The sequence below is a fragment of the Stegodyphus dumicola genome, chromosome 2 (assembly GCF_044657685.1).
Source record: "Stegodyphus dumicola isolate Sdum_Otavi_A_Nest chromosome 2, ASM4465768v1".
NCBI lineage: Eukaryota > Metazoa > Arthropoda > Arachnida > Araneae > Eresidae > Stegodyphus > Stegodyphus dumicola.
In genome coordinates, this window is record NC_140769.1 from 210,271,807 (window position 1) to 210,295,690 (window position 23,884).

Consider the following 23,884-nt stretch of genomic DNA (forward strand, 5'->3'; position numbering starts at 1 on the left):
AAATTAGTATGGATTGAAGACAAGAAAGAATTTCAACCAATCACAAAAAATGCTGGTGGAAAAAATTGAAATAAGTGAGAGATGGAGCGCTTAACGAGGATCCTTAAGCGCTCCATCTCTCACTTTGTAATCACAGTTCAACAGCTTTCGGCCATGAAGGCGGTAGCTATCATAATCATACCACATACTCTACAACCAATCACGTTCGTCTCGATCTAGTTACTCAACCGTAAACCACAGAAGGATTTTTCGCCGATTTAATGGCTATATCCAAACTAAACAATAAAATTATCATAGGTAGAGACTTTAACTCACACCACAAAAATCGGAACTGCAGAAATGATAATTCAAATGGTCACATTGTTAATCAATTTGCCTCAACGGCCAACTTTACTGTTGTAGCTCCCTCCTACCCAACATGCTATAGATCTGCAAGCATTATTGAATTTTTCCTGCTAAAAAATATTTATCAACCATCAAGGATAGAAAGATTACGTGAACTATTCTCTGATTATAACCCTGTTTTAATGGAGGTGAATATCAGTAGCTATAGTACATCACACAAAAGAGCCTTTATTATGAACTGGGTAGCTCTAAACAACACTCAGTACCCGTTACCCGCGATACACAGTGAAGACGAGTTAGACGCAGTTATCGAAGATTTTACTAGCACACTTAACCGTGCTCTGAAAAATAGCAAGGCGGTCCCGTTGACTGGTAGGGCCAGAGATCCTGCTATTAGAGAACTTTTAGCTAACAGAAAGAGAGCTAGAAAAATATGGCAGAGGACCAGATGCCCAGAAGTTAAGAGAATTTTAAATCGGCTGAATCAGGAAGTCAGTACACGCACAAAACAAATGGTCTAGATATTTAGAATCACTCTCTACTGATGATCATGTATATGGAAAGCTGCTTCTAGATATAATAGATGCTTCACAAATATTCTGCCCCTTAATGGCCCCTCTGGGATCACATACACAGAAACTGAGAAAGCTGAGTCACTAGCTGATCACTACGCTACTCAGTTTTACATTAACATCTCACACCCAGACACAGAACGCACAGTTAGTTACACTAACAATTTATACTTTTCATAACCAAAAACAGACAACATCCGTCTTGCTAAACCTTCGGAAGTTAACACCGCCACCTCCATACCTGTCCCTTTCAATGATGTTCGATCGATTATTGCGGCTTCCCCGCTCTCTCCAGATGAGTATGCGATGAGAATCGCTACTCAGACTGAATCTGCTCTCATCTGTAAAGAGTACTTGTCCCCATTCATTGTCTCTCCAATTCCGGTGTTCCCGGCACCACAGAGAACGCCTTCTCCGATGGGCAGGCGTTAGAGGTACACACCGTACAGGGCGTCGTGCAAACAGACCACCACCCTGCAGTCTTCTGGCCACGGTAAAACGCGATATCTGTCGTCCAGTCGCCTGCGTCGTGTGTCTAGCGATTTCTCCCGCTGTCTGCCGCCTGTTTCTTCTGGCCTGTAAGGCAATATACCGGTCATCTGCAGGTGTGGTTCCTCGTGAACGACCACTACTAAACCCCTGGATAGCTGTTCCTGTAGTTTTAAATTGTCTCCAAAGTCGTGAAACGATGCTGTGAGCAATTCCGATCTCTGCAGCCACACTTGTCACGCGGCGGCCTTCCTCCAACTTCCCAATGACCTCGGGTAAAAGCATCCAGATGTCATCTAACAGATTGATTATTCGCCATAATTGTTCTTTATTTCATAAATAACGGTTTCATATTTTTAATTGTATAATTTCTGCATGCCATCTTACCAGATTTAAACTGATGATCTATAATCCGGAATCGCCAAAGTCCCGACGAGTCCGGATTAACTACTTTTGACTGTATTTACAAAAATTCTGTGGAACCCAATAAGTACTGCGCAAATCCGACACATGCGTGAGTGAAACTGTCAATTTTTTCTTTTGTACACTTGCAGTTTTAGGTCACTACATTTAATTTCTAATTTTAAGACATAGAACAATGTGAACATTTTAAATAAGTAACAGATGAAATGACAGCGTCACGTGCAAAGCAAGAAAAATGAACGTTTCTATTATAAAATGAAGGCGTCGAAACGGATTCATTTTTTTTTTCTTTGTCTGTATTGCCATATCTATTTTAAGATGTATTGTATTATGTAAAAATATTTGGTAATTGTAAAAGTATTATAATAAATTAAAGAAATATCAAAACTGCTAAAATTCTAGGCAACCCCCTGCTGCAAGTCCAGCGACTCCAGTTTAAGAAACCCTGGTATAGACAGACAACCCGGCGAAATTACGCCCTAATTGAGATACAGACATAAAACTTATATCAAAATGATGGGGCATGCATTTGCAGTTGAAAGCAGCAAAACGCATCAAAATGGATCATTAACTTTCGAGTCGTGTGATTTTGATGCGGCTTGCTGCTTTCAAAAGCATTTTCCTACAACTTGCATCCTATTTGAGATGCAGATATAAAATTTGTGGAGCATGAAATTGCTATTGAATGCAGGAAACCGCATCAAAACCGATTGCCTCTGCTGCTCACACTCCAACTAGCTCTAGGTTTTAACTTCAAAACTCATCATCTTATATTTGCTGCAAACTCTGCCATTACTACTGATTATAATGTCACAATTGCTTTCATTTCATTTCACTGCCATAACTGCTCTTCGAATTTTTATTTTTACGAACTTCAGCAACATTATTTCTTTAACATTCGTAAAAGTATTAACTTACTACACTGGGATAAGGCTATGCCCAGGAACCCACTACAACTGAACATTAGTTCATCGAGGAAGGGCATACTCTAAATGAAGCTGCAGATGTCCAAATAAAAAAGGAAAAGAAAACCTATTCACAATAAATTGTTTCAACAAAGGAAACGATTGTGTGATTTTAGATGACAGTCGGAGAGTATTAGTATCAAATATTTTATTTCATCATACCACCAACAAATATTTTCTTTTGTTTCAGAAGCCCATCAAAAACTTACATGACAGCAAATGCAAATCTAGTATAAATAACGTTTATGTTGCTAAAATAAATTCTGATTTCCAAAGATGGCCTGTTTCTCGCATTGCTGGTAAATCATGGTTGATGGGCATTAAGAATGGTCTTTCCTCTAATTCACTGGACACACACAAATTAGCAGCACGTTGGTGTTAATTCTTTTTAATTCTGTATTAAAATATACAACTTTAAACTTAGTTGACATATGCGGCATTTGAAGTGCAAATAATAAAAATTTTTCTTAAATACTATGCTTTGTTGCTTATCTTTTAGAAATTTAAAGACCTGGAATTCTGCAATTCTGAGTAAAAAATGAAAATAAAAAACAATTAACACCAACAAAAACTTGTGGTAACATGACAGACAAATTATTACAAATACTACAAAAGATCATGCCTTTTCATTTTATTTAACCATATGTTAAAGCAGTATTCTTTATTAGACCTGGAAAAGTTAGAAACAGGAATATATTTTACTACAAAAACTACACGACAGTTTTGAAATTAGAAGCTTTTCTGTATGAATTCCACTCTAAAACAATGCAAGTGCAGTCTTGACGATAAGAAAGTCAAATTTATTGAAATTTAAATTTGTATTTCCATTTTAATTTTCATTTTCCTAAAAACATTTGTCAACTTTGCAGGATTTCATCTTCAAGTATATATGTACAGACATTTAAAGTTCTGATGTATTAACATCTCGTGGAAATACACCTATCCCTCGATTTATACAGTACTTACCTGTTTTACATGATTTCAGTTTTACACAGTTTAAAAATTAACAGATTTCAAAAACTTAGTAAAATAGTATTTGCTGCATAAATGCAAATACATACATTTGAAGTCATTTTTTAATCTCATTTCTTTGGTAACACTGGTGGCAACAACAAGGATGGGGATTCCCCGTGTTAGGGGAATCTCAATAGTATGTATATGTATTTCATAACAGTAAAATTTTAAATTATATGGTTCACGCGAACTAATGCAGTATCAGTATTTTAGCAGCAAGGATTACATCATTTTTATCTACATATCTGAATGTTTACTAGCAAGTTTTCAACATTTATAGTTTTTGTGGCATTTTTTATAATTTATGTAAATTTTTTAAAGTATTATAATGCCAAAACGATTTTTAAAAAAAAAATCAAAAATGAAATTAGAAGCAAAAATTAAAATATTAGATCATCTATGTAATAGAGAAGGAGTAACAAATGTTGCTACATTTTACTCCATGAATGAAGCCACAATAAGGACAATTAAATAAAAAAAAATGAAGACTCTACTAGAAAAAGAATTAGATATGGGTAGAAGACGAAAATTTAAAATGGATTCCAATTGATACTGATGCTATTAGAAACAAGGCTTTAAAAATTTATAAAGCACTTAAGAATCGGTCACTATCGACTTTGTCAGATGAAAAAAAGGTATCTTTTTCCACAAGTCATGGTTGGTTTGAGAGATTTAATAATATTTAAACAAAGGCATTCTTTACATAATCTAAGATTGAAAGGAGAAAGTGCATCTGCTGTTTCGAATGTAACAACAATATCCAGCAAAATTTGCTGAAATCAATTGCCACGATCTCCTACATTTCTGATCAGATCTTCAATGCTGACGTGTCTACGTTGTTCTGAAAAAAAATACAGTCAAAAGTCGTTAATCCGGACTCGTCGGGACTTCGGCGATTCCGGATTATCGATTTTTCCGGATTATAGATCATCAGTTTAAATCTCGTAAGATGGCATGCAGAAATTCTAAAATTAAAAATATGAAACCGTAATTTATGAAATAAAGAACAATTATGATCTAAAGGGTATCAAAATTTACAAAAAAAAAAGCTTAATATTTATTTGTTTACTTTATTAAACATTTCTTTCAATGTAAGTTGTTTAAGTTGCTTCATTTTATGTGATACTAATACTTTCTCTTTAATTCTATAAACAGACATAATTTCTTTTCAGTTAAAGAGTTCTGCTGTTCAAGTCCCGTTAATTGCTGTGCCGAGAATACCGACTAACTGGTCAATGGAAATTTTTTCGTTTTCACTAACCTCTCTGTCACATTCTTCATGTCTTTATCCATTTTTTTCAGCAATTTCACTTTTTGTTTGTTGGACATTGAAACATACTTTCGTTTTGTAGATCCTTTGGAAGTTCCAGCATCGGAAATTCTATTTGACATAATCGAAAGTTCAAGTTTACTTTTATAAAATTGCTCTTACAGTCTGCAAAAAATAATAAGCGGGATCCTATTCGAAGATTAAGGAACAACGCAATCATTAACATTAACTGAAATAGATAATTAGATAATTTTAGCCTACACCGTCCGTTATACATTAAACGCGCAGGCGAAAACGTATTCTGCGCTTGCTCACACGCATATGCGCAGTAGTCAAGTTCTTACGCGCTCGCGTAAAACGCCTGTGCGCATGTGCTAACGCGGCACATGCGCAGAGAGTTTTTAGCTTTGAGGTCCGGATTATAGGTGTCCGAATTAACGACTTTTGACTGTACCTTGCAAATCAGCTAGTGGTCATAAGGTAGTGAAAAGTCATACAATTTTTTTCTGTTGCAATGCTTCAGGCAATTATATAATGAAACCATTGGTTATTAACAAATCAAAAACACCATGTTCATTTAAAGGAACAAATATAAATAACCTTCCCTTTTATTGGATGCCTAACAGGAAAGCACGGGTCACTGCCATAAGGTTCAATGAATGATTTCGTACCATGTTTGTCCCAGATGTCAAAAATTATTTAGGTAAAAAAGGATTGCCTTTTAAGACTCTTCTTTTAATAGATAATGCACCTGGTCATCTTCAAAATTTACAACACAAAAAAGTAGAAATAGTCTTTTTGCCCAAAAAATACAACTTCTTTATTACAGCCATTGAATCAAGTAATATTTTCTGGCTTTTACAACATTGTGTATATCAAACAAACCTTTAGGTATATTTTAGAAAAAATGGAGAATAATGAATCTTACTCTTATGGATGCTTGGAAGAAATTTACAATCTTAGATTGTGTTGGACTGTCATATACTCAGATTAAACAATCAATGCTCAACTCATGCTGGAAAGCAATACGCTGGATGTTGCTAAAGATGAGAATGATAGATTACCATTAGAATGTGAATATTCTCAGATCACTAAATTGGCTCAAACTGTAGTAGGAGAAGGTTTTGAGGATTTAGCTCAAGCATATATTAAAGGAATAATGGTTGATGAAGAACTAAATGAGGATGAGTTAGTTAACATGATTCATGAAACAAATAAACATGATGAAGACCAATCTGAACCAGCTGCATTCACAGCTAAAGTCATCAGTGTAGGACTTGAATTGGGAAGAAAATTAGGTAATCATTTTTTACAATATGACACAAATGTCGAATGAAATCTCCGATTCCAAGGGGAGCTTAGTAAGTGTTTAAATCTATATACGGATGTTTAAAAAGATTTAGGGGGACAAAAAAACAACAGGCAATTGTTAATTATGGATTTCATCATGAAGTCTAGTCGATGTGAGATCTCCCCTAATTTATCATCTATTGAAGCAGAATTGTATCACGAATACTCAAGTGATGAAAGAGACATCATACCAATCAAGAAGAAAAAACTAATAATTCATGAAAGTGATGTCAGTCCAAAATCAACTCTAAATATGAGAATATTTGTAGAAATTTCCTGTTCTTTCAATTCGAGCCACAATTTTTCATAAATGCTACATACTTTCATTACATTATCAGGTTGCATACTTCTGATGTCTGTGTAATTTATTTAATTGATGATGTAATTTATTTAATTGATAACTAAATATACTCGATTATGTTTTCACAAGGCTTGCTAATGTTTTTTTTAAATAACACGAAAATAATCATGCAATGCAATAAAAATAGAGCATCACTTTCCTGCCTCAGAATATACTACTAATAACAGGTTGTTTAAAGAGCAAAATATACAAAATTTAAATTAAATAATTATTTCCTTTTACTCAGTTGAATATACATTTAATTCATAAACATGTATATGCAGATAAAATTAGCTATGTCAATAAAGTTCTGCAAAGAATAATGAACGTGATCCTATTAGTTAAGTGTTGCAACTTTATTTCATATGAAATATTTTCTATATAGTCATTCCTTAAAAGTAGTCTCTGAATAATTAAACCAATTAAATTTGTTTCTAAATGTACTTGGGTTAATTGATAAAAGCAAGGCTTTTTTTTAAATGGCAAGCTGATTTTTAATTGATTTCATACTTAGATACATCATTATACATACATTAATAAAATAAATAAAATTCTAATTATGTTAGGGCAGTTTCCATTTTGCTGGTGTTTACTAAAGAAAATTTTACAGATAGCATTTTTAACAAAAACGCTGTTTATGATCATTTAAGATTTAAAAATAAATAAATAAAGAGAGAGAGAGATTATTTTGTAAGTATTCATCAAGAATATTTCTTCCAATTTATGTTTTCGAAGAAACGCCTTTATTACACCAAAGTAAAAAAAAATTATCCCTCTACCAAAACTTAAATCTGTATCGATTAAAAAAGAACAGTAATGCGTATTTAATAAGAACACAGGAATAAATTGTATTAAAACTCAAATCTATTTGTAAATTGTTCTTCTCTAAACTTATGCTTTGAACCTGAAATATTTTGAATGAAATAGTGCTTTTTTATTTATTTTAAGACTTGATCTATTTTAAATTTACCTAAAATACCTAAAATAATTATTTTAGCTTTTCAAGAGTTTCTTTTACATTGCTGAATTTGATGAAGGTGTACAAACGGTGCCAAATTCTTGGTTTTGGGCTAATATGGATAAATGACATATGTAATATGAAAAAATGAATCAAACTGAACAAAATGATTGCATCACATCAAGCCCCAGATTATTGAGAACTTGGGCAATTTCACCGGGTTCTCTAAATTTTTGCATCGACAAGTATGATATTTTCTATAATTATGTGTTCTTGTTGCTCATTTTTCTCACTGTATAATTTAGAAAGCTGAATAGAACATGGAAAATGCTGTTATGAATGACATCAGTACCAAAATATTTTTAAAATATAGTAACATCTCCATTTTTAGTACTTTTATCCATAAATTATTAGTACGAGTTGGTAGTTTGGTTTTTGAATCTTAACATTATTTTAATTACCAGACTAGTTGTTTAAAAATAGGAATGCATGTATTAAAAAATTCAAAAATTAACAATCATATCAGGATATAATATATATTTGCTTTAACATTTAACTGCATTTTTTTTATACAAATTTGATGCTCTCAAAATCTATTCGGTCACCTTAATTTTGCAGTGGAAAAATAATGAAATAGTATAATCCTACAATTCGAAACCATAAAAATTCTATTTGATTTATTTATTGAATAAATTGTTGCAAAATATCTGAAATTTGCAGAATTTTATAAAATAATGTAGCCATGACTGTTAATTTAATTTTACATCAAATATTTCGATAATTATACATGAGCAAATAAATGCTGCTAGAACATTTAGATGTTTAATCTAACATTAAACGATTATTTAATTCATTCTTTTTGCTTTATGTTAAATTATTGTTTATGAGTGATAACGGAAATTTAAAATTTTCAGTGAAAAAGGCATAGAAAAGTTAAAGTTGGCTATGAAGTTTTCAGACATCGAAAAGTGCAGAATTTGGTGCGGAAAAAAAAAAAAAAAAAAAAAAAAAAAAAACCAGCGATTTAAATTCTCTGATTCTTCAGATGAGTAAAAAAAGTAAACAAGTAAAAAACAGTAAAAAAGTACTATAGTAAAAAAGCTAGCAGAGCTGTGCTTGCCATTGCTACCAGAGTGCACACAAGGAAAATATTTTCAACCAGAATTTTCTGCATCTGTTTTAGCTAGTCCTCACTGCAAATCTGAGGACTAATACTCCAAAAGCAGGCTCATCAGAAAGACCCAATAAAGGTTTCGTACTGTTGCATTCCTGTACAGGTTCATGCAATTTGGAGTGATTAACGATGACACTTAATAAACACACAATGTATTTGCCAGTATTATTCAGGACATCTCCAAAAACATGTTTACAGTCGTCCAAAAACTGCGACAAGCACATTGAAACAATCAGCAACAGAGCCTTTAGGCTATAACAGTGAAGACAGCTTCACAGCAAAGTGCTAGAGTACAGCTCCCGACTAGGTTCAGTCTTCTCAGAACTCGACGTACTGTCGAGATTCTCGACGCTACAACTCGCGATGCACTCCACAATAAGCACTAGAATACAGCTTCTGACTCAGTTCAATCGTTCTTGGAGCTCAACACACTCCAAGATAAGACTCGATGATGCACTAACTCGCGATACATTAAGAGACTCTCTCTACGCACTCCCCAATCAACTCAATACTAGACTGAAAATCAACTCGATAGACTCGAGATACTACTGCTATTCCGCATACAGGCAGGGTTTATATAGCTTTTAGCATGCATTCGAGAACATTCTAAGTCAAACCAGTAAGAACTCGTTCTAAATGGTTCTCCATCCGTCTACGGCATATTGCCAATTTCGCTGAAAGATGTTGCCAAATGGGTGATTTCTCGCCAAATCTAGCAAATCCTAAACCTGCTTTGTGGGAAATCTATCTTACCGCAGCTGGAAATTTTTTAACAGTAACTTTCTGAATTTGCCAATAGTCAATTTTTTAAGTGTTCTGTTTTCAGGTTTTTAGAATAATTATGTAATAAAGACACAATAACACGCCGAATAAATACTAATTCAGAAGTCAAACAACAAAAATCAGCGTTATATTTACAAAATTTTCACAGTGACTGTTTACTGTGAAAATTTTGTAAATATAACGCTGATTTTTGTTGTTTGACTTCTGAATTAAATATGTAATACCCTTACCTTTTCTCTTCCGCAGAACTTCAACATCTAATCTTAAAAAATTTAAATTCTTTATCAAGTAGATTACAAATATTGCAAGAAAAGGTGGAGTTGCTGAAAACTCCTAACTGTGCAATCAACCGAAAAATTCAGAATTAAATATATTCCAATTAAAAACTGAATTAGAACTTCAATTTTTAGAGAGAATGTTTCTCAACAACATAGCTCCTGTGGTATTGTAAAATAATATTTTACATTAATCCTAATAGTTTTTTTTTTTTTTTTTTTATTTTATTTTGTTTACTTTTTGCACACATTTTCATTTTATAAAGTAATTTCTGTTACGTTTTTGCTTAAATGAAATTTTCTATTTCAGTATTATCTTATTTTCTTTATATAAAAACTAACTGCATAAAATGTACTAAAATACAAATATGGAACTCAAAGCAATGAAAACGTTATGATTTTATAAATAAGTTTCCATTACATTTGCATTTTATTTTGAGGAAAGTTAGATTTCTTGAGTGTTCTGTGAAGTTGAAATAATTTTCTTAAATGATAGAATAAGAAATCTTGTTGGTTATGCATTTATAGATTAAAGTCAATTTTTATTTATATATTTATTTATTTAGGTCAATGAATTGAAACATATTAATGTTAAAGGAGACTAACGTAAACATATTAATAGTAATCGTAACAAATATTTTGAAGTGATGTCGGACACGCTAGCCGAAGAGTACAGTTGGGTAAGTGAAAAAAAAAGGAGGGCATTTAAATCCCTGAAGTTATCATAGGTTATTTTACATAAGTCAACATTTATAAATATATTTTTATGTACATCATCATTTACAAAATATCTTGATAACTTACATTACGTATAATATGAAATCTGCCAAATTAAGTCACACCCAGCACCCGTAGCTCTCAGCCTGAGTCAAATCTTAATTATTCAAAAAATCGAATAAAATAAGACCAGACTTCCATGAATAGTGCATAGTGCTACTAAATGCATATGTGACCATCCCAGAAGAAATAAAACAGGTAGATATTAGCATCTGGAAAGATATCCCAATGCATGAAGGAAGAGTAATATATTTAGTGTATGAACCTGTTATGTCAAGAAGACTTTAAATGAATTAGAAAACAACATAAAATAGCAGTTTTATCTGATCGCAAATGTTTAAAATGTTATTTAAAATGTCTAACTTTTTTTTATTCTTAAAATGATGTTTAATCCTCATTTGTTCTGCTATTTAATTTTTATGATGTATTGTTACTTAGTTTGTTATCTATCCATTTGTCAGTAATTGAGCTGAATTAAGTAAAGCTTTGTTCTTTTACATTATATTTTACCGCTCGATCAGGCCGACTGCCGTACCAAAGCACTCGGGTTCGAATCTCGAAAAAGGTTCGGGGGTTGTAAATGCATAGTGTCTGTGCATCATGGGGGCACCCAAAATATGCTGCAAGCCGAAAAGTTCTTTCAAGAAGCTGATCGTAGGGAAAGAGAACTTGAAAATCCTTGGACTCGTCCTCCGTGTGATAGTTGCATCGCAAAAATGTTATGGTTTTTAATTAATTGACTTTCTGTTTAAATATGCAGTAATTATAATTAAAAATTCACAAGTAAATTTTCCATTTAATGTATTTTTTAGAGATAGTGCAAACTCATCTCCCTGCAACAATTGAAAAGAAAGGTGCTACTATAACAGTTAATCTCAAAAAGGTTGGTGGGTGGTAAATGTATAGTGTCTGTGCAGCATGGGGGCACCCAAAATATGCTGCAACAAAGTTGCTACTACACTCATGTCCATAAATTAAGGATAATTCGGAGTCACGCGGAAATCGAACTCTAAAATATACTAAAATATCACCTGTAACATCACAACACACATCTTCAAGAATCATATGCAAATTTTAGGAAGTAACCAGATGACACCGATGGTACTTCACAATGACGAGAATGTAAGAAAGTGATATATAACGAATACAGGCAAAGAAGTAAAATTGTTCGCAGGCACTTTATAAGCATTTCAGTGCAATAACCAAATAGTTCGCAGGGGCTTTATGAGCATTTCAGTGCAATAACCGACAAAGGACGCATTTGGATGATTTTTTACGTGGTAGAATTATCGGCCGTCTGGAATGTGGGCGTACCCAACTGGAAGTATCAGACAAACTTGGAATTGCCCAGAGTGTCATCTCCAGGCTTTGGCAACGATTCCCAGATGATGGTAATGTGAGTAGACGTTACAGCACAGGTCGCCCCAGAGTTACAGCGCCGAATAAGGACCGGTATTTGGCAGTTACTGCCAAAACAAACAGGTGGAGCACAGCCTGAGACCTGCCTCGTCAGCTCTCTTCAGCCACTGGTACGACAATTTCAAGGCAGACCGTGTACAGACGCTTAGGGCAGATTGGTTTATATGTTCGTAGACCTGTCAGATGCGTTCCACTTACTGCAACTCACTGTCGCCTGCGGTTAGCCTGGAGTAGAGAGCATGCACTGTGGACACCGCAACAGTGGGCTTGTGTGATGTTTTCCGACGAGTCCAGGTTTAGCTTGCAGTGTGATTCTCGCCGGACTTTCATATGGAGAGCTCCAGGTATTCGTTACCATCAAGAAAGCATCATTGAACGACACCGTTACGGTGGTGTAGGAGTGCTCGTTTGGGGTGGAATTATTCTGGGTTCCAGAACTGACCTTCATGTTCAAATTGGAATCATGACAAGCCATATCTATCGGGACGTCATTCTGGAACAACATGTACATTTGTTTCGGGGTGCCATGGGCACACAATTTGTTTATGGATGACAACGCCAGTCCTCACCGTGCAAATATCGTAAGCGAATGCCTTCAATCGGAGGATATCACCCGTACAGACTGGCCAGCATTCTCACCAGACTTGAACCAGTAGAACACGTGTGGGACATGCTTGGCCGACGAGTTGCAGCCCGTCAACCTCCTTCTACATGTCTACTGGAACTTCGGAGTGCATTGCTTTTTGAGTGATGTAATATCCCCCAAGATCAGATCGATAATTTGATACTCAGATGCCTAGGCGTTGTACGGACTGTATTGCATCGTCTGGGAGACATACAATGTATTAACAATCAAACCAACCATGTAATATTGGTTTTTTGTAAATAAGTTTTTTTTTTTTTTTTTTTTTTTTTTTTGGTAATTTGCTCCAGGGAGAAAAAAAATCGCTAATTTTTTTAATAATATCAAACATATAGCATCTGTTTTTGCTCTTTACCTTTTGTTTAATAAATAAGCTTTACAAATAAGTCAAATTTGTTTTGCTTCTAACTTTTCCTTTGCCTGATTTTGCATTATCCTTAATTTATGGACATGAGTGTATAACAGCGAGTACTTTTGTGTACAGAAGCTGTCTTGAAAGCTTAGAATCTAAAATTTTAAGTTTGTATTTGTTTTTACTGAATTGTAAGTATTATAAATTCATATGTTTGGAAGCGTCCGAGTTTCAAAAATAATAAAAGTATAAATGATAAATAATAAAGCTTCAAAATAGTAAATCAAACAATCATCAAAATGTTTAGTACCTATTTAAAAATTTGGAGCTTTCTTTCAATTTTAAAGTAATTTAAAATTTAATAAATAGCTTTAAAACTCTTGCCAGTCACTGCTCATCTCAATGCATATAATAGCATTATAATTTTTTATAATAATAATGCATATTTTGTTTAATTTCATGAGGCTGAAGGAGACATTGTAAACTTATATTATGAATACGAGTCATATTTTGTAAAATTCGATGAAAGGCCATTCGAAAAACATGTATACATTGACAGAATTGCCGATATAAATAAAATATGTTATTAACAATATTAACTTCTTATTAATTAAGAAAAGGCTGCATTAAATATATTAAAAGGATCTTTTAAAATTTTTGCAGAAAATGAATTTAAGTTTCTCTTAAGTGAATGGATATTTTTATATCTTTATTACCGTATTTGCAGGCGCATAAGGCACATCCCCCTTTTTTTATACACATTTCATTATAATGAATTTACAGTATTTTAAATATAAATACAAAGTAATACTTTATACCCACAATTCATCTGGGGAAGAGCTTTTAATTTTCTTCATCAAAACCTAAACACTCATCACCATAGCTAAATGAAAAGTCACTTGAAACCTCTCCTAAATCAGCATTCGAGTCCTCATACAACAGATTGTCCTCTGTACCATCCAGTGTATTAATAATGCCACACTTCATACATGATTTAACCTCTGCCTCTGTTTTCACAGCATCCCAAGATGCTTTGACCCATTCACAAACTTTCCAAATGTTAGGCCTTCCCCTTCTTCTTGATGGTGTAACCTCAAAATTTGAAGCCTGCATCCAGCTTGCATGCTTTGTTACAGCAATTTCAACATTGTTTTTGAACCATAATTTGCCAACAAACTTAAGAAACACCAAACAGTTGAAATTTCCCACACTTAAAAGTCGTTCGCAAAAATTGCAGTTTTCATGCCAGATGCACATTTACTAAGCTCTCCGTAACTGTAATATTCCCACACATCGCAAGGAAACAAGAAAAAAATCACATAACTCCAAAAAAAGAGGAAATTTCCAGAAATTAATGCAATCAAAAACTGAGTATCGACATACAAGATGCACCTCCTTTTTTTCCCGACTTATTTTCAAAGAAAAAAAGTGCGTCTTATACACTAGAAAATTTGCTATTTAAAACTTTCTTACATTTATTGGAAAACAAATTGTTTTATATGCTTAATTTCATTCACATAACTATGCTCACTGTAGTTATTGGCTATACTAAATATTTGAATGAAGAAATGTAAGTTTTATTTGCACAAAAACTATTAGCATATGTTTTATAGCAATACACGCAAGTACACAAAAGTGATACACAAAAACTATGAGCATATAGTTTTATAGCAATTTATGAGAGCAAAGTTTTACATAAAAATGTAAATTAATCATAAACGCATCTGTTATATAATTTCAATACAATGAGATATAACAATAATCACTGAGGAAATCTGATATGATTGTGATGACTATATTCAATAATTAAAAAATTCCAAAGATTCCAGTAAGATTTTAATAACTGGAAGAGTAACTTCTTACTGGATCAATAAAACGCTTTTCTGCTGTTATCAGTTTTACTGGAGGAGATGTCTGAAATACTGCTATTGCGACATTATACTGATTAAACTAATGTAACACTGTGCGACACCCACACAGATCTTTAAAGCAGCAATTCTCAACAGGTGGTACACAAGATAAAAAATAGGTGGTAGGCAAAGAAACAAAGTTCAAAAATTCTATGAAGAAAAAAAGAACAATTGTTAGAAAATTCCTGTGATTGCACTTCCACTGAAGATTTCATAAATAACAACTTTTGGCTACACCGAAAAAAAGAATTTAAAGGCATTTCAAATAAAGCTAAATTTTTATTGCCTTTTCGCACAACCTATTTGTGTGAACAAGGATTTTCTTCCATGTTTTATTTGAAAAATAAATACAGAATAAAATTAAAAGTGGATCACACTTAAAGCTAAGTGAAATAAGGCCAGACAAAGAAATTGATCTCTCTTAAACAGGCCCAAATTTTACACTAAATTTAAGTATATAACTTAAATTTTGATAATTAAAATGGTAACCAATTCTTAATTAATATTTTTTATGTGTGCCTATTTAATACAGATAGCCAATAGCTTGTGCAAATGGCAAAACGTTTAAATTTTCTATTTATATTGAGAAACTGAATAAGTATTATAAAATGTACAATAATTATACTGGTTGTACTAAGGTTTTTAAATTTTTGTTTAGATGGTATGTGTTAGTCAAAAGGTTGAGAACCGCTGCTTTAAAGCAATTAAATTTATGTCACTTTGTGAAGTTATACAAAAGTCGCAGTGTGACATTAACATCATTATCGCAGCATGACTTTACTACCATACTCAAAGACAAAGAAGCAACAATAACAAAAAAAAGAAGCCAAGAGAAAAAATTGGTATCTTACCTCTCAGCCTCCACATCCACAGGGCTTGTTTGCTCACATCCTCTTCTTGGGCGCTTCGCATTCCTATAATAAACAAAAATAGGTACAATTTTATTACCGAGACCATAATAAACCACAGTGACAGTACATGCATAAAAGCACCAAACTTGGCACACACATCCATTTAAATCATAAATTGACATCACATAAATTTAGATACTTCTAAATGCAAGTGAATTATGACTGCACATAAATTTAGATAGCTCTAAATTTTAATTTACCACTGAAATACTGGTATACTTTTTAAACTTTTTAAAAGTGCATCGAATCTATCTATTTAGAAATTGCCAGAGATGAAAAATTTGCAATAAAATTTTGACAAAGAAAAGGCATCATTCATGATTGTGTGTGATTATGACAAAGCCTCAAGGGCTATCTGCCTGTGCCTTTGTGGAGCACTTTCTAAGGGAAACTGGCTTGTATACACGTTACACATGGGGAAAACCACGAAAACGCCCAGCCCGTTCCTGGGATTCGAACCTCGGACCGACTACCAGCGTTCGGTGACTCCACCGCTCGGCCGCTGGTGGGCCTCATTCGTGATAGAAAATTAGGCTTAAACTATAGTCCAAGAACCATGAAATGAAACCATTTCATCGATAACTCAACAACTAAATGGCACCCTTAATCTTCTAGGTGTATCTACGGATTATTTCGTATTGAAAGATGGCTTTCCAAATCACGACACGCAGAATATTCTTGTCAGATTTTGATAAATACGAAATGGTTTCGAATGAATGCGGCAACTGGCAGTAGGGAAATAGCAATCAATAGAGAAAGATGTTACAGCGTGAGGTTCATAAATAAAAACCTCGTATCCAGCCACACTATCTGCCGACCTGTAGGCGATTTTCGTGCCGAAACCGAAAAATACTAAGAAGCCTTCGACCGAAAGCTTTGTGTATGCAAAAAGTTTGTGAAACAAAATTTCTTCTATAAAATAAAATGCAATTTGCACTGAACCCATGAATTACTTTTAAAGAAATTAATATCACCTAATTTACAAATAATTTCTTTTAGCATGGAATAAATACTTAAATAGGTATCTTACAATTACATGAAATAACGTAATCTTTAAAGGCATTGATGTATACAATATAAATATTTGCTTGTTATTTTATGAAATAACAGTGTCTGGGAAGCCCACTCAAATATCCTGTAGAATTTTAACAAATTATTTTATAGGATACAAATATGCATCTGTTTTTTTATGAAATATGTGAAATTCATGCAAATAAAATTAAGGATTATGAAATTTATTTTAATATAAATAACTCTGCAAAAAGAAATATTCAGGAGACTTTATTCCCCTTATTTTCCTATTATTGTCATCATAAAAAAATAATAGCATTTATCTTAAAGATAATTAGCTTATTTAAAAAATACAATCTGTAAGCACTTTCTTTAACTCGATATAAGATCCATTTATTTTAAATACTTTTCTAAAACTTTTTATAAAAAATAAGAAAATAATGTAAGCACAAACCTTGTGGTTGAAAAGTTATGCAAACCTTGGGTTCAGTACCCCTCAAATAAATAATGAAAACAATCTCAGATTTTATAGGATAAAAATTAGGTCCAAACGGGCAATTTTTTTCATTTACAGACAATCATTAGATGTTTGGGCTAATGCTACTTTGGACTAAAAGTATTTAAAAGCTACAATTTCAGACAGACTGTCTTGCACACTTAAAATACAAATGTTTTATTAATTACACTGCTTGCCTTAAAAATATGTTTCTTAATCAAAAATTTGCTAAATTTTTATAAAACATAAACTAATACTTATAAAAGAGCCTGAGGCAATTTGTTACAATTAATTAAATTGTTCAACGTTGTTTAATTAATTGTTTAGGCGGTCAGAGCCGGAACAGCTAATGAAGTTTATGAGACTGTGATATTACTTTCGGTTTTGTGAAATGAAGAATTACATAGGATACTTTCAGATTGAAGTTCTGTAGAAACAAAAAAGTAAGTACCATCCCTCTTTCTGAAGCTCTTTATTTGTTTATTGACTTTTGGTAATTAAAAGGTCACTAAAGGAGATATCAGCGAAAAAACATACATTGAAAACAAAGTTAAAACAAAACGTTGCCGACAAAAATATCCAAAGAAGTGATTTGGAAGTGCTGAAGAATAAGTTTAAAGTGTTCGAGACAAAGATAAATTCCAATTTCGATTCTTTGTTCGGGTTATGTATTGAAGAAAGTGCAGTCAAAAGTCTTTAATCCGGACATCCATAATCCGGAATGATCTATAATCCGGACCTCAAAGCTACAAATTTTCCGCGCATGCGTTTACGCATATGCATAATACGTTTACGCATGCGCGTTTAATGTATAACGGACGGTATAAGCTAAGCTAAAATAATCTATTTCAGTTAATGTTGCAGATTGTGTTGTTCCTTAATCTTCTAATTGGATACGGCTTATTATTTTCTTTTAGACTATTAGAGCAATTTAATAAAAGTAAGTTGGAACTTTCGATTATGTCAAACACAATTTCCGATACTGGAGCTGCAAAGAATCTACAAAGGGAAAGCATGTTTCGATGTCCATCAAACAAAAAGTGGAATTGCTGCAAAAAATGGATAAAGGCATATCCTTTGTTTCTCTAACCATTCCAAAATCTGTTTATCAATTTCAAGCTGCTCTGCGGGGGGGGGGGACGTCACGGCGTGCAATGAACTGGAAATTGATCTCTCAGCACTATCCTCATCTTCATGGCAGATGTTTTTATTTTAATCGGCTTATAATTCCTTATTAAATGTAGTATTTCATCTCGATTTGCTCCCTCTTTGATATGATTTAAATCAAATTCCTCGTCATTATAAATATCACGAATACACATCAAATAGTTTTCTGGTTGCAATTTTCTAATTTCTATGCATAATGTATGCTTTACGCACGCGCGGGTTGAAAGAAATGTTTAATAAAGTAAACAAATAAATATTAAGATTTTTTTTGTAAATTTTGATACCCTTTAGATCATAATTGCTCTTTATTTCATAAATTACGGTTTTATATTTTTAATTTTATAATTTATGCATGCCATTTTACCAGATTTAAACTGATGATCTATAATCCGGGAAAACCGATAATCTGGAATCGCTGAAGTCCTGACAAGTCCGGATTAAAGACTTTTGATTGTATTGATGCTTATGTAAAAGAGAAAGAAGAGATTGACGATATTGTCTTAGATGTAGAAGTCGAATTAAATCGTAAATTAGCTAAGCTTTCCAAAGAAATTGAATAGGAACCTTTGGTTTTCACGAATGCTTAGGTCAATGTTAAATTATCCAAAATTATTTTGCCAACGTTTGCGGGTAACTTACACGAGTAGCTTCCACTTAAAGATATTTTTTAGCCAGTGTTGATTCAAATCCTAATTTAACAGATGTGGTCAAATTACAGTACTTAAAATCTGCGCTAAGAGGAGATGCTAATCGTATTGTTCAGTCAATATCCATAGTTGACTCTAATTATAAATTAGCCTTTTCATTACTAGAAGAAAGGTTCTCTAATCACCACGAACAAGTGTATGTTCATCTGAAACGATTTATGAATATGCATCCTACGCAAAATGAGTCTGCGTCAGCAACATTAAATGTAATTGACATTTAGAGACTCTTTCACTGAACTGTGTTATCTTCAGTACAGTGGCTTTGTTTTGTATTAGCTGAGAAATACTTGGCGACAGAGCAGAATCTTGTCTAATAGCGCATGCGCCACTAGAATCGCCGCTGAAATATATTTTCGATAAACTTGATTCTTGTTGTACACATTCGGAGATGCGAATCATATGTTACTCTGTAAGAAAGAAAGCTAGCGCTAGACTGTCGCCATGGAAAATAAATGTATTGAAAGTAAAAGTGTTATTTTCTGTAATGTGTGTGTGGTGTTATTTTATTGCGATATATAGCTATTGACGAGAAATAGAATAATTCAATTCACCAAACACACTTGAATTGAATTATTCTATTTCTCATGAATAGCTATATATCACAATAAAATAACACCACACACATTACAGAAAATAACACTTTTACTTTCAATACATTTATTTACCATAGTGACACTCTGGCACTACGTTTCTTTCTTACAGCGTAACATACGAATCGCAACTCCGAATGTACGTTTTTCTGCTCATATCTCCTTTAGTGACATTTTAATAAGCAAAAGTCAATAAACAAATAAAGAGCTTCAGAAAGGGGGAGGGTACTTAAACTTTTGTTTCTACAGAACTTCAATCTGAAAGTATCCTAGTAATCCTTCGTTTCACAAAACCAAAAGTAATATCACAGTCTCATAACCTTCATTAGCTGTTCCGGCTCTGACTTACTGAGTTGGATCTTTTAATTTCTTATTTAACTACTTTTATTAAATTTCAGTTTACAATATAAAATTAGTTAAATTTTTACAAAATGTAAAATAATTACACTGCTCACTTTAAAACTATGATTTTTAATCAAAAATTTGTTAAATTTCTACAAAGTATAAAATAGATAATAAAAATATGTTAATTCCAAATTCAGGCTTCCAAGTGCCTATATGTTCGGGTGGAGGACTATGTTATCCAAAATTTAATGACTATAGGCAACATTGTTTTTCAACAATGCGTAAACATACATATGTTCATGCAAATTATCATTATTTAGTTTCATGAAATATGATACAGGGTGATAATATTTGGTGACAACAATTAGAAAAGTGCTTCGGACATTTAGAGTGATTTGACACAAAATGCCATTTTGAAACTAATAGCCCTTCTGGGGTAATTCACATTTGTGCTTTAGAAAAAAATATAAAATTAAAAATATTAAAATAAAAGCTGAAAGATTTCAAATTTTATATTACACCCAAAGGGAATTCTTTTAATGTTTTGTGTGTTACCTTTAATTCTCAAATAGCCTGTTCTTCGTACATAAATCACATAAAATTCAAGTAAACAGCTATATAAAAAAAATATTTAAAAAAGGCCTATCTTCAAAATTTCCAATAGCCTTGCGTGCTAGAGGTAAAGAAATTTTTTTCCCATACAGCAATACCATTGCTCACTTTTATTCCATTATAACTGATGAAGTCACTTCAAATAATAAGGAAACTTTATGATGGTGTACAAGATGATTTGTGAACAGTCAAAAAATATTAGATAAGAAAGACATCCTACATTTTCTCAGACTAGCTAAGATTACAGGTCCACTCAATAATAATTCTATAATCTCAATAATTTCAAAATCCGGGTTAGATGGTAGCAACATTAGCTATGAGTTATGATGGAGCAGGTAACGTGATAAAAAAGGGAATTGGAGCTCAGATTAAAGCTTTTGCTCCAAAAGCAATCCATATGCACTGCACTTCTCATTACATGAATCTTGTGTTCATATACTCATGCAACATTTCTGAAATTCACAATATGCTGAACAAACTTTAAAAAAAATATTCAAATCGGCAAAAAATATTAGACCTTTTCCGGACAAGATAGATAGCCTATACGGCATTGAGGCGTACCGCCACTTCTATCACAGCTTTTCCGATATCACCGAATTTAAAGGATCCGAAATTCGATCGAAAGCAAGTCTATCGAAATACTGTTCATTGTGATTCTGTGTTTTGTTAATACAAAGCTGCATTTTAGCAGTACCTTAACTTGTCTAGCTCATTTTCCAACTAAAATCTCAGTTTTTCAAATTTAGAAAAGATTGTATATCACCGTTTTGCATCAGTTTGCGCTGATCATGTAAATGAAATTTGTGACATATAAAGATGATTTACCCTATCCGGTAACACATCGACGTATTTTCACTTAAAAAAACATCAGAGAATTGCACAATATCGGCAATGTGCATCTTTCTTTGTTCAAGTACACATTGATGTAAAAAAGTCAAAGGAAATTGACAAAAATCCAGTTTTTCTTACTCTTGTAAAAAGCGCCAAATAAGTGGGCGATTCTGCACTTCACACCCTAATTTTATATTTGCTGCGTTGTTTCAAACAGAGGATTAAACCAATTGTTTCCTTTTCCTAATATACTGTGAAAGCATCGATTTATCCGTTTATAGTTATATTTATAGTAAATTAATTGAATTCTGCTGCTATGCTCAACGATATATATAGTTAACAAAATAGCTCTAGACAAACGTTACGCAAATCAAACGACGCCAACTGTACTTTTAAATACGATGAAAATAAAATTAATAATCATGTACATACTAGTGAGTGGATGAACTTTCGTTAAGTAACAATTACTGATGTAAAAAATTAAACACAAATATTAACACTTAATTAAATAGATAACCAATAGAATAGACTGATGCAATACATTAAAAGAATTTAACTACAGTTTATTATGAAAAACTTAATGCAGATAATTTAATTTTCATCAACAAAGATTTAACCGGGACATTGGTAGTACCGACAAACCGAGTGAAGTGCTAAAAAATAAATAAAACAATATAAATACGCAAATATACATTACCTGGAGCTGAAAGGCTCGGACTCCATTTCAGAAATTTTTATTTTTATTACACAAGTAAATTACAATATATATACTACAATACAAAAATTTTAATGGCAAGAAAAAAAGTATTTATTACAAAGATTATTTACAAAAATATTATATACAAATGTTAATAGTTAGTAAGAAAAATTAGTATTTATATACAAATGTTAGTAAGGTTAGTTATGTACGAAGATATTAAAGCTTAAATATCTGAAAAAGAATTAGAAAATTATATAAAAAAATATATCAAATACAAAGATAAAATATCTGAAAAAGGAATTAGAAAATTTATAAAAAATATATCAAATACAAAAATATTAAAGATTCTTAAAAAGAATTAGAAAATTATATTAAAAAAAATCAAAAATACAAAGATATTTAAGATTAAATATCTTAAAAAGAATTAGAAAATTATACAAAAAATATATCAAACAGAAAGCTATTAAAGATCTTAAAAAGAATTAGAAAATTAGATCAAATTAGACAATGAAAAATATATAGAGAATTTATAATCGCAAGAATAGCACCTAGATCCAACAAAGTTAAAGTCTAGTATGAGCTAAGGCTCCTCTAAACCTTAGTATAGCCTTAGTATGAGCCGTAAAGCTTTTGCACTTCGTCGCGAAGTTAGTGGCGAACGGTCATGTGCCCTTTCTAGCCAATCAGAAAAATCAGTTAAAAATTACACTAAAATTTCATTGGATGGATTTGCACCGTTTGCTAATAGTAAATTTCGGCCCCCTCCCAGACCCGAAGCACTTGGCGACATAAAGTTCGAGCGTTTTCACTCTGCTCTTGTTAACAACCACTGATCAAGGAAACGTCGATGCTTGTCAAAATTCATGATGTAACCCCTCACGAAATTGATTCTGGCCCTTTTTTGACACAAAAAAATTTACTAAATTAAGTCCTTCAGTGTTTTTACCTTTTTTTCACTGTAGAAGGCAGTTACTCTTGTTAAATTTAACATTTGGCACTAAATTTTACCTCTTTGCGGAACCCTCTTTTTGGCGATAAAAATAATTCTTTGATGATGTGGGGATAAAGGCATTGGTCATTGCAAATTCGAATCCTTTGTTACCATTTCAATTAATGCTGGTGATTTTTTTAGTCTAAAACAAACACTTCGCTTCCGAAAACTGTCAGATTTAAATTGAAATGAGTTTCACTTCAGTTTTAGACAAACGAAATAATTTGACTAGCTACTCGGGAGAGGCGGAATATCTTATTGTAGCAAGTACGGTTATATAAATGGCAGGGAAAACTTTCTACTACCACCTTGCAATAAACTTTCATTTAAATCTCAGGACCCCGTAATATTTACACAAATTTTGTGGGACTCCATAAGTATTGCGCAAATAAGACACACGCGTGAGTGAAACTCTCAATTTTTTTCACTTGTACTGTAATATACTATTGCAGTTTCAGGTCATT

The 23,884-nt window shown here is 32.6% G+C and overlaps 1 protein-coding gene and 1 long non-coding RNA gene across 18 annotated transcripts in view; one reads left to right on the forward strand and one right to left on the reverse strand.

Moving 5' to 3' along the window:
* Positions 1–23,884, reverse strand: part of LOC146998813 (uncharacterized) — a 940,238-nt gene that overhangs the window by 373,593 nt on the left and 542,761 nt on the right. For 8 of the 17 annotated variants that reach the window (XR_015039727.1, XR_015039731.1, XR_015039728.1 and 5 more), the window contains one exon: positions 15,911–15,973. The exons of 7 other annotated variants lie outside the window; for them this stretch is intronic. Coding sequence is in view for 1 of the 10 variants with exons in the window: in XM_085811704.1 (XP_085667830.1) it covers positions 15,911–15,973 (63 nt within the window). In the remaining 9 variants the exon portion in view is untranslated. Of the gene's footprint in view, positions 1–4,634; positions 4,650–15,910; positions 15,974–22,426; positions 22,458–23,884 lie in introns of those variants that run through there. 2 more of the 17 variants (XM_085811701.1, XR_015039729.1) reach the window with 2 other exon arrangements.
* Positions 1–23,884, forward strand: part of LOC146998815 (uncharacterized) — a 94,074-nt gene that overhangs the window by 6,523 nt on the left and 63,667 nt on the right. The window lies entirely within an intron of this gene.